The following is a 13,110-nucleotide window of genomic DNA, read 5'->3' as shown; positions in this document are numbered from 1 at the left end:
ATAAATCGGGCTCGGTATTCAGATAGTTAACATCAAAAATGGCAAAGGAAAATAAAAATTGCAATTTGAAGGAGTATTCGTTTGCTACAGAGGAAATTCCTAGACTAAGTATCAACAACCCGGAGACTGACAAGCGTATTGCAGATGGGGTAACTATATTAATGTTAGAAAAACAAGGAGTTCACTGAGACACGTAATTTAGGAAGTGTTATACTGCTTTCAATTCTGCTCAATTCCTCAGCTTTCGATTTCGAATAATTGTTTAAATTTTATCATGTTTTACATGATAGATTTACATATAATATTAGACAGTACTCTCATAGTATCTTTTTGAAATGCAAAGTTAGTCGATGATAAATATGTAAATGTATGACCCTCTAGCCAGGTCCAGTCCAAAGACTATTTCTACCTACGTAGTTATTAATAGCTACATAGGTATTTAAACCTACTTAAAGTAGCTACTTCTACCTACTTTTACCTGTTTTTGAAAATATAAATAAATAATAATTAAAGCGCATCTTTTAAACATGTCAGTCGTTTCATGTATCATGTTGTGCACATGCACGGCAAAATTCAGAGTGTAAATTTGAATACTTTATGAGGGTGGAGAATGCAGAGGAAATGCATGAAAATTCGCCCCAAAAACCTTTAATGTAAAACTGCATGAAGGTAAACTTTAAAATTAATACAGATTTGTTAGACATTCTACACTTTTTCTCACGTAGCTTTGATCCTAAACTACTAGAAAATGGAATTGGGTGCTGTTATTGATACAAATTTGAAAAGTTAGAAAGTAATAATTTTTGTCCAATATTTTTGTGGTATTCATCGTCAGTGTAAGTGAATCAAGAAATTGGTACATGCCATATTGCGCCGTTCCTGCGTTTGGCCACAAAATGCAAGTAAAGGAAAAAGTAGGTAAAAATAGCTACCTGGAGTAGGTTTAAATACCTACGTAGCTATATCATGTATATGTACCTACATTGTACGTAGGTAGAAATAGTCTTTGGACTGGACCAGCTAGCTGGTGGAATACACTAAATGGCCTACACTATGTATCTTAGATTATACAGACCCTGAAGCTTACTGACATATGCACTAGCCAGTGGGCCGGTGAATGAACAACATACTGAATGACGGTTTGGTAGTCTGTATGCGACTTAGCCCAAAGTTCACAAGAAAAGTATATCGATGTAGCCCGGTGTACGTCTCACTGTATCGTGCTAGTTAAAAGTTTTCTATGAGAACATTTTAAATCGCCTACATTTTGTCTTAAATTTGTAATGTTAAAAAAGTATGTCTTTTCCACAATCGACACAGTAAAAACAATTTAGACTTTTTTTTTCAAGTTGTGAAAAATACAGTGTGCAACTTCAGAAGAGTTCCATTGTATCGTGCTACGTCATCAAATCAATCTATAGAGCTCAAAAGTGACATAATTCAATATTTGTTAAAATCTTACAAGACACTTGGTTTTATTCTTACATCTGAACTGTTCAACGGGCGTAGTAATAAAAAGATATGCATAGTTCATAGAAAATTTAGTATGTATGATTGCATGATGCCTTGCTTGATTTTGATGCCATGGGTGAATAATAATAAATGAATGATTTTTTGGCACCAAAATATTGTTTTCCTACATTTGTTTACATTCAGACACTGACATTGCTTAATTTGAATACAAAAAATGATAAATATGTTTGAAATATCTAAATTGTACCTAAATGATTTAGCTTAAATATGACTTTGCAGTGGAAATAAAGCCAAGTCAAATTTTAAATTTTCATGAAAATATCTATAATTATAATCATTTTTACCTTCCTGGCTTTCCATATATTTTTTAGCACTGGCACTTATAATCACGTATTCTAGACAACAAAAATAACCAGACGTTATTTCGAAAACCATTCAGAAGGATTGGATTTGGAATTAACAAAATGATGTATATTATACATTTATTGCATGATAGTGAGGGAGATATGAAGATTTATTCACCCAAGAAAAATCATATTCCCCGAGGGCATCGTTGAATAAATCTTCATATCCCCAGAACATTCATGTAATAAATTATTTATTATACCGAAACAAAGCAAGACTACAAAAGTGCATTTGAAATTGGAGTCCACTCATCTATACATTGTATGTAGCTGAGATCGTCCTAACGGTAACACCGCACCGTCAACGTATTACGGTAGAGGGTACAAACAACGAAATACAGTGATATGATAACCAGTTTTTGTATTTCCATTCTACTTGAATACTGATTTACTTGCTTGTTTTTGTATCAACCAAAACCATGCATTTCAACTGTGTATCAGAGACCCGCATATTTTCTGCCTTACGAACTATGAAAGTAGAATGACTCGGACTTATTGTGACGTCACAATAAACTTCGTCTACCTTGACGTAAAATTTATGGAAATTGCACGAGGCTGCCTAAGGGGTAAATATGATAGGGAGATATGATGTTTGAGAGGGAGATATGAAGTTTTGTCATCCCTGGCACGTGACCATCTAGACCAATCAGATTACGCGTTGCATAGAATTCTCATACTGAGGTATAATAATATTCATAATGTATATTATTCTAAATATTTTCTTCATCTATTTTTTGAAAAATTCAAATTCTGCACTATCTGAACTTGTTGTTGTTGTCGGTTCCTTTTTATTTCCGTGCAGTATCATGGGTAGTGTCCACACTAGTGGGCCCTCTTCCAGGTATCTGGCTGGCTGCACGCATGGCAGATCTCACCTCAGATCTCCATTCTTTCTGGTCTTGAGGGTCGGCAGTTGAGAGCTTCCATTCTCTACGATCTTTCTCCATCAGCTCTCTCCAAGATAGCATTGGCCGACCAACTCTACGTCTCCCAGGAACTTATCAATAGCATGAACTTTCATTTAAAATATATTTCCTGACTAAACAACCTTATTTCATGTTTTGTTTCCAAAATTAACCCACCACTAAGGAAGCGTTGCACATGCATAAACAACGAAAATAAGAATAACAGTAACACGATACAGATGGGACGCACGATATCGTGAGAAGCAAGTACATGTATACTGCAATTCAATTTACAAAATGACCTTTTTATTAGAAAAGGAACAGGTAATCCTGCAGTCATTTCATGTAGCATAGCTAAGCCCCCCCCCCCCCCCCCAAGCACATGTATATGCCTCAGAAAAAGTACTTTGTGACTATATAGTTATATCGTGTGGAAAATGTCATAATACTATATATATTTATATCATGTGGAAAATGTCATAATATCTTATTTGTATCTTCTACTGAACAATAGTGATAAGCTGTATATGTTTTAAAGTTCCTTGTCAAATGATTACACATTACAGATACACTGTAGATGTATTATATATTAAGTCTCCATTCATGTATGCATACATATGATAATTTTTCAACCACAGATCTCTACAATGCCTTTAAAAAGGTGTGATTTTGAGTAAAAAATCTGTATACAAGTTTGCAAAATGTACGCGTGGTACAAAATCTTTACAGAATATGGTTTATATATCAATAAAAGTATGGTGCTTGGAAATATTTTCACAAATTCCATTACACTGTATTTGATTGCTGTTGCAACCTTTTACTAGATATTTCATCATTTCTAATTTTTTAATCGTACATACATTGCAATCAACAAAATTGAAGAAAGTTCAAGTGATCACATTTTATGATACAATCAACTTAAAATTAAAGTGGTCATAAATTTTTCATCAATTATTTCAACTTAAGATTTGAAAAATAAGATTCTTAAAAATGTTTCAAAGTCATAAATGATGCTTTTTCGGAAATTGACCTTTTTATCTGCCTCATCTACATCAGCCTACAGTGACAAAATATCTTACAGACTGCTATTATTTTGGTTACCTTGAAATAGAATAAAAATTTTAAAAGATGTCAATTACCAGTGACAGTTATGGCTTGGTTTCTTCTTAAACAAAACATCTGCTTGACTCCACTCAAGACTCGAGACAAGCTGTTACATTATAAGGACTGTAGATTCCTTATTTTACGCGATTACTTAAATGATATGGTGAAATAACTTGTATATGTCAAATCGCGTGAACATGAATTCATGAGTGGTCTGTTAATCCTGAGTTCTTGCATGTATTTTATCAACAGAAAATTAAAAGCATAATAATTAATTTTACTTCGCGAGTGATACCTCTCGAGAAATTATGCGGTAGTAAATTTTCTCACGTATATTTAGGAATCTACAGTATATTAACCGTGCAGATTTTCATTTCTCAGTTCTGAGGTAATCACATCTTACATCTTGTGTTTTAGCTACCAGTGGTGATAACAGATTCAGGATTAGTGCAGTCTGCATTACACTGGGACTTAGACTATCTACAGGAAAATATAGGAGATGGAAAATTTACTGTGTATAAATCCAATAACAAACGCTTTCAGTACTTTGATGACAAAAAAGTTGATTCTTGCAAGGATTTTCAGAAACCAATGGAGCATATGGATTTAACATTTTCAGAGTTTGTCAGCAAGTTGAAGACGGCAAAAGCAGGAAAAGACAGGTATATATTCTAAGATATCGTGGGTGTATAGTAATACACTGAAATGCGCCAACAGTCAGGGTTCAGAGTTATTATTCAAAGCCCTACAATTTAATTCACTGTACCAAATTCCATGTCTTTTGGTGATGACTTTGGGAAGAATGATATGCAATATTGCAAGTTATTTTCTTCTTTAAATGTAGCAGAAATTATTTCCTCAAAATATCAGGTGAATGAGACACTGGGTAAATCGCTTTAAAACTTCAATGGACAGGAAAGTTTCTAGCAAGATTAATGCCTCCAGCACTGTCTGAATAAAAGATCATAATGATCGAAATCTTGGGTACATATGTATTTATACTTGTGCGTAAAACCTAGGAACTACTGGGTTTGGAACCAAAATATAACCAATGGCTGTGTACACTTCAGATCTATGTAATCCATCTAGGTTGGGAATGTATTCCCAAAGAATTTTCTGTAATACATGATAGTCAAAAATTAGTCTGGATTTTTACAGAGTTTATTTACAACAAGCATTAAATGAGGGTGTTGGAAAACGGATTGTTACTGATTTCCTTGGATTTAATTGGAGCTGGGTGACAGAACAGCAAAAGAAGAATAAGTTTGGTGCTCTGACCTCTAATCTACTCCTCATTGGGATGGAAGGTGACTCTCTTAGTCTATGAGATTGAAATGGACTATTGTCTAATAGATGATTGCTATCTTAGCTCTAGGTCTGGAATATGGCCAAAGTTTGTTTTTGAAAAATCATTAATTGAATAATCACTATTTAAAATACTATTTTTAAAACACTATTTACAATTTGTTGTAGGAAATGTTACACCTGCCCATTACGATGAGCAGGAGAATTTTTTTGCCCAGATTCGAGGATACAAAAGGTTTATCATGTTTCATCCAGACCAGTTCAAGTGCATGTACCCCTACCCCACCTACCATCCTTGTGACAGACAAAGCCAGGTAGGGATCACAAATTATGGGGAGTGTTTGATGAGAGTTGTCTTTATACTTTACAAAAACATTCAAAGTGACATTAATAATGATATAATAGTTTTGGATCAGGTAGATCCTATCAATACATAATAGCTTTCCAGCTAAGAATCATGCAATTATATTGGAAGTAAATGATTTATCTTAAAAGAGCCAACAGATTAATGGTTTTATTATTTCATAGTATTACAATTGAACTTTTCGAATATTATGATGATTATTTTATATTCCACTTGTGCATACATAAAGAATAATCAACAGAAAATTTCTAATGCTTTGTATACATGTATATGTATTTCATTGCTGAATACGGAGTTGCCCTTCACATGATGTGCTTATGTGGTATTTTTTTTTATAACATGATCAAACTAATGCAAATCAGTCATTGGTACATGAAATGCACCAGTAAAAAGACATTTTTGAAGGATTTTGATATATATTTGTAATGATTTTTCATTGAATTTTCAAGTAAAGATTTGTGAATAATGCAAAAATAAAGGTGGTTTCATGGGATTAAAATTTTGATGCAATATTAAAACGTTTACAAATAGATTTACAAAATTCTGTAACAATTTTTTTTTTTTTTTTTGAGTATGATATGCTCTGTCCTTGACTATTTTTTTTTTTTTTTTTTTCAAATAAATTTCTGTTGTTTGGCCACTTGTAAAATAAAATTGTTTTATTTCTCAACCAGGAGTCAACAGTCTTATTCATATATTCCATACCTGATTTGTTGATTTCAGGTTGATTTTGATAATCCAGATTTCAAAAGATTCCCCAAATTCAAGGATGCCAAAGGGTACGAAACTGTGGTTGGTCCCGGTGATGTGCTGTTTCTACCCATGTACTGGTGAGATTCTGCTGTTTGAATAACTCATCAAAGAAATGTAGGAACACTGGAAGTGCTTGTTTCAAATGAAATTTGAAATAATGTTGAATAATTGTAATCACTGAGAGACTGTTAACTATAAAATATGTTTAAGTGAAATACTGGACAAAATCTAAAAAGTATGTAGTCATTTACGATATGTGACAACATTATAATTTTTTCTAGGTGGCATCATGTGGAATCTGTTCCTGAGCAAGGACACACAATATCTGTGACATTCTGGTACAAGGTGGGTAAAAAAAAAAAGATCAAATTTTGAATTTTCTCCAGGGAAATCATTTATCATTTTTATTGAATTATAATTACCATGCACTGTATGGCAGGTGTTTTTAATTGTTATTTTGTTTTCCAAACAAAGTTTCGGAACATGTTGTTTTTACTTTGTTTCTTCTTTTTATTTTTCTCAAGTACTTTTTTGTCCAGGAGTGTTCTTGGAAACTACAGAAGGCATTAAGATGAAACCTTATAAGGATGATAGTACAGCATCTGTAGATGTGCAAAACGAATGTCATAGTGTCTGAACATGCATTTACATTGGATTTGTATCTGAATGTAAACCTGATGTTTTGATTTCCGTAACTGCAGCTACAGACATCCTGAGGTTGGAGGATGATGACTTTGCTAAAAAAAATTATCGTTATTTGACTACATGTAAAGTAAAATTCTTTTATTTCTCAACTAATAGTTTATTTTGTAAGATTATTCTTCAATGTTTTAATCAACAATTATTAAAGAAACAAAAATGACATAATTCTAGAGTTATAGACATCCTTAACTAGACGTCATTTTGTTTTTGTTTTACAGTTTCTCCACATAACCCCTTTTTTCCTCTATGGTTGATTTTTTCATTTACAAATCAAACTATGAAAAAGCTTTGTTCTAAATCTTGTAACACGTCATGATGCAAGTGCAATTAAAACATGAAACACAGAAAAATAATCCCTCATCATGATGAAATTAAGAATGATAATTCCAGCAGAGTCAGCATTCTCCATCTTGGGATGTCGGTACATGCAGTGATAGACATCACATTTACATCGGTGAATATGTTAGGTTTACTTTCTGATACATGTTGGTGCATGAAGTTTGTTTCACAAACTTCTTCCTTGCATAAATGCACTCATAGCCAGATGAGCTCATGTTTTCCACATAACGACAATTGATACACGTATCAACACTTCATTATGAGTTACGTCCCTTTGCAGGGTCAGTCAAAGGTCATTCATCAAAAAACTTAAGTTTTCCTTTTTTACCCTACCAAATGTAAGATGTTATTACTGTGAATATTAGCTACTTATTAAGCTAAGCTTTCATATAAGTCATTGGATTACCCCACCCTAGGACATTATTGTAGTTGACTGCAATTGATGGAAATATAACAAATGTCAAATTTAGCTACAGATAAGAAAATTACGAAGGCCAACGTTGAGAAACACAATTTTTAACCAGGAGATGGCAGACAAGGGACGTAACTTCAGCAAATGTGTTGACACGTGTACTCCTGTAATTATTGCTAGACCATTCTGATGTGCAATGAGTTAGATTTTTAGCCAAGTTGCGTAGCAAATCTTGGCTTTTAAATTGGCGAAGGATGGGCATCCAGTCGGGCGGGTGGGCGGCGTCCACAATTAGTTTGTCCAGTCTCTAACTTTCATACTTTTTGGTGCATCTTTGTGAAACTTACATAGCATTATCACATCTAAAAGAGGAAGGTTTCTATTTATTTTGAGGTCAAAAGGTCATGGTCACTCTGTCACTAAATGTCATAGAGTTGAGCTTGTCCCGTCTCTAACTTTCATACTACTAGGGACATCTTTGTGAAACTTACATAACATGATCACATCCAAAAGAGGAAGGTTCCTATTCATTTTGAGGTCCAAAGGTCAAGGTCACTTTGTCACTAAATGCCATAGATTTGAGCTTGTCCGGTCTCTAACTTTCATACTACTTGGTGCATCTTTGTCAGATTTGCATATGTTGATCACATCCAAAAGAGGAAGGTTCCCATTTATTTTGAGGTCAAAGGTCAAGGTCTCTTTTTCACTATATACTGTAGATTTGAGCTTGCCTCTAACTTTTATACATGTACTTGCTGGCGCATGTTTATCAGACTTCAAATCCTGATGACATTCAAGATTCAGGTTGCTTTTGAAATCCAAAGGTCAAGGTCATTATCACACTAAATACCTATTGCGGCCATTCAAAACTTCATACTGATAAACTATATTAAATATGTGCATGTTTTTACTTCGTGAATGCAAGCTTGCATAATTTTCCAAACTGCAACTCGGCCATACGCATCTTTGATGCGTTTTAGCGATTTTTTTTCAAATATTCAGACTCAAACTGAGTAGCTTTGATTTCTGAGGGTGACATGTCTTTAGTAGCTTTCAGTGCAGCACAACTTAATTACTGTGCACAATATTCCGAGTAATCAGCAAACTTTTAAGGTGGCTGTCTCCAATTAGATAAACTGGCACTAAATGATTATGCCTTTATTGTTAACAAAGGCTTATCATGTGAATATTACCATATTTGATATAGCTCATTTGAAGTATAGATTAATTATTTTTTTCCTTGCATTCCTTTAAATGACAATGTACATGTTTGTGATTCAGTATTATATATACATATGCACATATAACTTGTGGAAGATTTTGAAAGTAGAATAATTATCTAATATAGTCATGTAATCTATGATTTTAGAAATTTGCGCACAATATAGGAAATAGATTGCGATACAGCCTTGGTTCTTTAAAATGTACTCTAATTACTAGAAAAGAATTCCTTTTCTCTGTATTCCCCAGGCTGGTCCAATTGGGAACATAAATTACCCACTGTCGCCCCAACAGAAGGTTTCCATGATGAGGAACTTGGAGAAGATGATTCATCAGGCACTCAATAATGCTGATGAGGTATCTATATGTTTGTTATGTCATCAGGCACTCAATAATGCTGATGAGGTATCTATATGTTCGTTATGTCATCAGGCACTCAATAATGCTGATGAGGTATCTATATGTTCGTTATGTCATTAGGCACGCAATAATGCTGATGAGGTATCTATATGTTCGTTATGTCATTAGGCACGCAATAATGCTGATGAGGTATCTATATGTTTGTTATGTCATCAGGCACTCAATAATGCTGATGAGGTATCTATATGTTTGTTATGTCATCAGGCCAGGATTTCTCCAAAAAATAAAACTTAAGTCCAGGTGTTACATGTAAGTCTGAGATTTCACTCAAATTTTGACTGCTCAAATAGAATAAAACTCAAAACTTAAAATTTGAGATTTCTTTGAGAAATTCTAGCTTGAGCTGCTCAGGCTTACATTTATGTGAGTTTTCTTGACCAAAGATTGTCCATTGTCTATATTTTAACGTTTGTACAATCCATATACATGTACCTGTATCGAACATTCAACAAGGTCGCTGCCAAACTTGGTACACATTCTCACTGTTGCTGCATCATTCATGGTTATAAAACAAGATGTGTTCTTAAAACTTCAATGCCCTCAAAAGTGCATACACTGATAACACATTTTGTTTTATACTGTTCCTGAACATTAGAATTTAGCTTAGATATTCAGAACAGGACATTTTTTCTAGATTTCATAGCCCTTGGGAGTAGTGATACTTTTTCATTAGTATTCAGGTGACCGATAAGGCCTGTGGGCATCTTGTTTGACTAAATGAAGTAAATTTGAAAGTTTTCAATTTCAAAATATTGTGGCACATACCCTCCACTTTTCATCCATATCAAACTCCTCCTTAATTGTGAAAGTTTGGACCCATATTGTTTCCATGTGCTGGTGTATACCAGTAAAAAAACTCAATTGAGCTAGGTTATGTTGGAAATTCTATGCAGGGGGCTTCCTAAATTGATGTTGATTATAAGTTTGGTACTAAGATTTCTTATCAAATATATAATTATGAATGTGTGTTGCTTTGCGATATTTTTATTTATTTATGATAATGTTGTTACTTCCAGGTTCCTGAGTTTATGCAGAACATGGTGCTTGGTCGATATACTGACCCTCCTTCATAGAATTAGAAGAGACGAAACTTGCTTTTTTTATACTTCAGATTATATATTTGATCAACATTTCTGGTTTTGTTTATACATTTTTTGGGTATGTACATGTAATCATGTGAACATTATGAAAGACAAACCTAGGATTTATCAGGACTAATTGAATTTCTGAAGGACACTTTGGGTAACACATCACTATTAAAATTTCCAGGCATCTGAGTTTTTCTTTCAAGAATTTAGTGTATATATTGTATATATGTTTACCAAGTCTTTATTTGTTACACAGTATGCGGTATCGTGATGTTTAAAACTGCTCATCAAGTTAGAAAGGCTTGCCTGAACTGTGATAAGAATTTTGATATAAAGTGTTATTTGATGCCAACAGTGTTGGGTATATATGTATATTCATATTTTCAATCGATTGTAATTATTTGCACCGTTTCTTTACACATGTCTCCATAAAGATAAACTATGACATGTTGTGTACTGCACAGGCACGTGAAGTATGGACACTTATTCACTTCCCCCCTCCCCTATTTTTGAAATTTTGTTTGCAGCAATAATTTTTCTGAAATGTGTGGATTCCCTGCCTATCTTATCCCTCTTTCAATTTATGTAATCGTTTCACACTTTTTGTAAACTTTAGAGATTGACCTTCTACCGGTATAATAAATTATCACTGCAAAAAAAATTCAGAAGGGGGTGTGTTTAGTTACCATACTTCAAGTGCCTGTGGTGTGCTGCTGTGTGTACATGTAATACCATGTTCAATTACTTTTTCAGTGTTTGTGTTAATGCATTGTGTGCAATTTTTCTTTTGTAAAATGCTGAAATGTTTTTCTTTTTTCAATTATGTACGAATCGGAATATTTTTGTACTTAGAATTGAGTAACCAGAATATTTTACTTTACTACAAAAGTGAAATGTATAATATGAGATTTTTTTAGAGCTCGATATTGATCATGTTTGATTACATTTATAATTGACAGGTCTGAAATTTAAATATGTACACTGTAATTACTGGTTTTTTGAGTGAAAATTCTTCAACAGTTTTAACAAGATCAATTTGAATTACATCACTGTTCATTGTTTATACAACCTGCACAAGTGTTTGGGGGAAAAAATTTATGAAGTGTAGTGACTGTCTGTATTGTATCAGCCATTACCCTTTCATCTTTGGTGCTTCACCAATTGTAATACTTGGCGTATTTCTATGACATTTTTGAACATTAAAAAGAGAATACGTTGTTATTATTGCTTTCCTCATTAAATAATGGAAGAGGTCTGTATTAATGATGGTGACAATATAAGATATAGATTATGAAGGTACATTGTACCCAATAGTTGTTAATGTTAGATGGATGTGTATTGGAACTATGAAAGAAGCTTTACCTGTTAAATTTCATTTTCTAAACAATCTCATAAGTTAAACACACAAAAAAATCTTCTCGCGAACCTGTTGATCATTATGAACTAAACTACAGCGTAAAGTTTCTTGGTATATACAGTCTGCTCCGTCTATATTTTGCTAACTTTTGTTCAAGAACAATTATAAGGCAATAAAGTGGGGGTGGCAGTACTATTGCAGACAATTCACTGAGCAGTCAAATGAAATTCAATTCTGTAAGTATATTTTGGTAAACTTTTCTCAAGTACCAAGAGATTTGTTGCCGAGTGAAGCGAGGGACCAAATCGAATGGCAAAAGAAAAATTTAACAACATACTTGGTGTTTCACACGAGTACTTGCAAACTCTTTGTGGTTTCTGTTTAACTTATCACAACCCTTACGGGTTGTTTTTTTTTGTATTAATGATGGTGACAATACAAGATAGATTGCATGAAGATACTTTAATTTGAATCATCAGAATATATCTTGATTGGTGCAATTTTGTACTGGCTGGTTTTGATAATTTGTACCCCCAATTGAAGTTCAACATCCAGGTGATGGTCTATGGCGAGTAGTATGTTTTTTCCTACACATCCAAAATATCTTCATTCATGTTTCAAGACCATATGCCATGTCTGGATTTAAGTCAACAAGAGGCCCATGGGCCACATCGCTCACCTGAGTCACCTTGGTCCATATCAGAAGACTTTCTATATATATTTGCATGTAAAACCGTAGTCCTTATCATGGCCCCAATCTACCCCTGGAGGCCATAGTTTTCGCAAACTTGAATCTACACTATGTCAGAAATTTTTCTTGTAAATGTGAACTTCTTTGGCCCAATGGTTCACGAGAAGAAGATATTTGAAGATTTTTCCTATATATTTGTATGTAAAACTTTGATCCCCCCTTGTGGCCCCATCCTATCCCCAGGGGCCATGATTTGAACAAACTTGAATCTGCACTATATCAGAAAGCTTTCATGTAAATATCAGCTTTTCTGGCTCAGTGGTTCTTGAGAAGAAGATTTTTTAAAAAAAATTCATATATATTTGTATGTAAAACTTTGATCCCCTATTGTGGCCCCATCCTACAACAGGGGGCCATGATTTGAACAAACTTAGCTCTGCTCTATGTTAGGAAGCTGTTCATGTGAATATCAGCTTTTCAGACTCAGTGGTTCTTGAGAAGAAGATTCTAAAAGAATGTCCCTATATATTTGTATGAAAAACTTTGATCCCCCCTTGTAGCCCCATCCTACC

General features: G+C 33.7%; 1 protein-coding gene across 2 annotated transcripts; it reads left to right on the top strand.

Moving 5' to 3' along the window:
* Nucleotides 1-11,711, top strand: LOC125670892 (hypoxia-inducible factor 1-alpha inhibitor-like). 2 transcript variants are annotated; one of them, XM_048906331.2, is made up of 8 exons: nt 1-149; nt 4,304-4,548; nt 5,045-5,193; nt 5,360-5,505; nt 6,279-6,385; nt 6,590-6,653; nt 9,232-9,339; nt 10,419-11,711. In XM_048906331.2, the coding sequence occupies exons 1-8, from the start codon at nt 39-41 to the stop codon at nt 10,473-10,475; spliced, it is 987 nt and encodes a 328-aa protein (XP_048762288.1). In that variant the 5' UTR covers nt 1-38; the 3' UTR covers nt 10,476-11,711. The 2 variants fall into 2 exon arrangements, with proteins under 2 accessions (XP_048762288.1, XP_056019610.1); XM_056163635.1 differs by lacking the exon at nt 1-149 and adding an exon at nt 1,103-1,183.
* Nucleotides 11,712-13,110: the final 1,399 nt, after the last annotated feature.

The sequence above is a fragment of the Ostrea edulis genome, chromosome 4, assembly GCF_947568905.1.
Source record: "Ostrea edulis chromosome 4, xbOstEdul1.1, whole genome shotgun sequence".
NCBI lineage: Eukaryota > Metazoa > Mollusca > Bivalvia > Ostreida > Ostreidae > Ostrea > Ostrea edulis.
This window is presented reverse-complemented; position numbering and strand designations above follow the sequence as displayed.

Coding starts and splice junctions, on each gene's coding strand:
- LOC125670892 (XM_048906331.2), top strand. CDS start 39: ATGGCAAAGGAAAATAAAAATTGCAATTTGAAGGAGTATTCGTTTGCT. Junction 5,194..5,359: donor ACTCCTCATTGGGATGGAAG/GTGACTCTCTTA, acceptor AATTTGTTGTAG/GAAATGTTACACCTGCCCAT. Junction 6,386..6,589: donor CTGTTTCTACCCATGTACTG/GTGAGATTCTGC, acceptor AATTTTTTCTAG/GTGGCATCATGTGGAATCTG.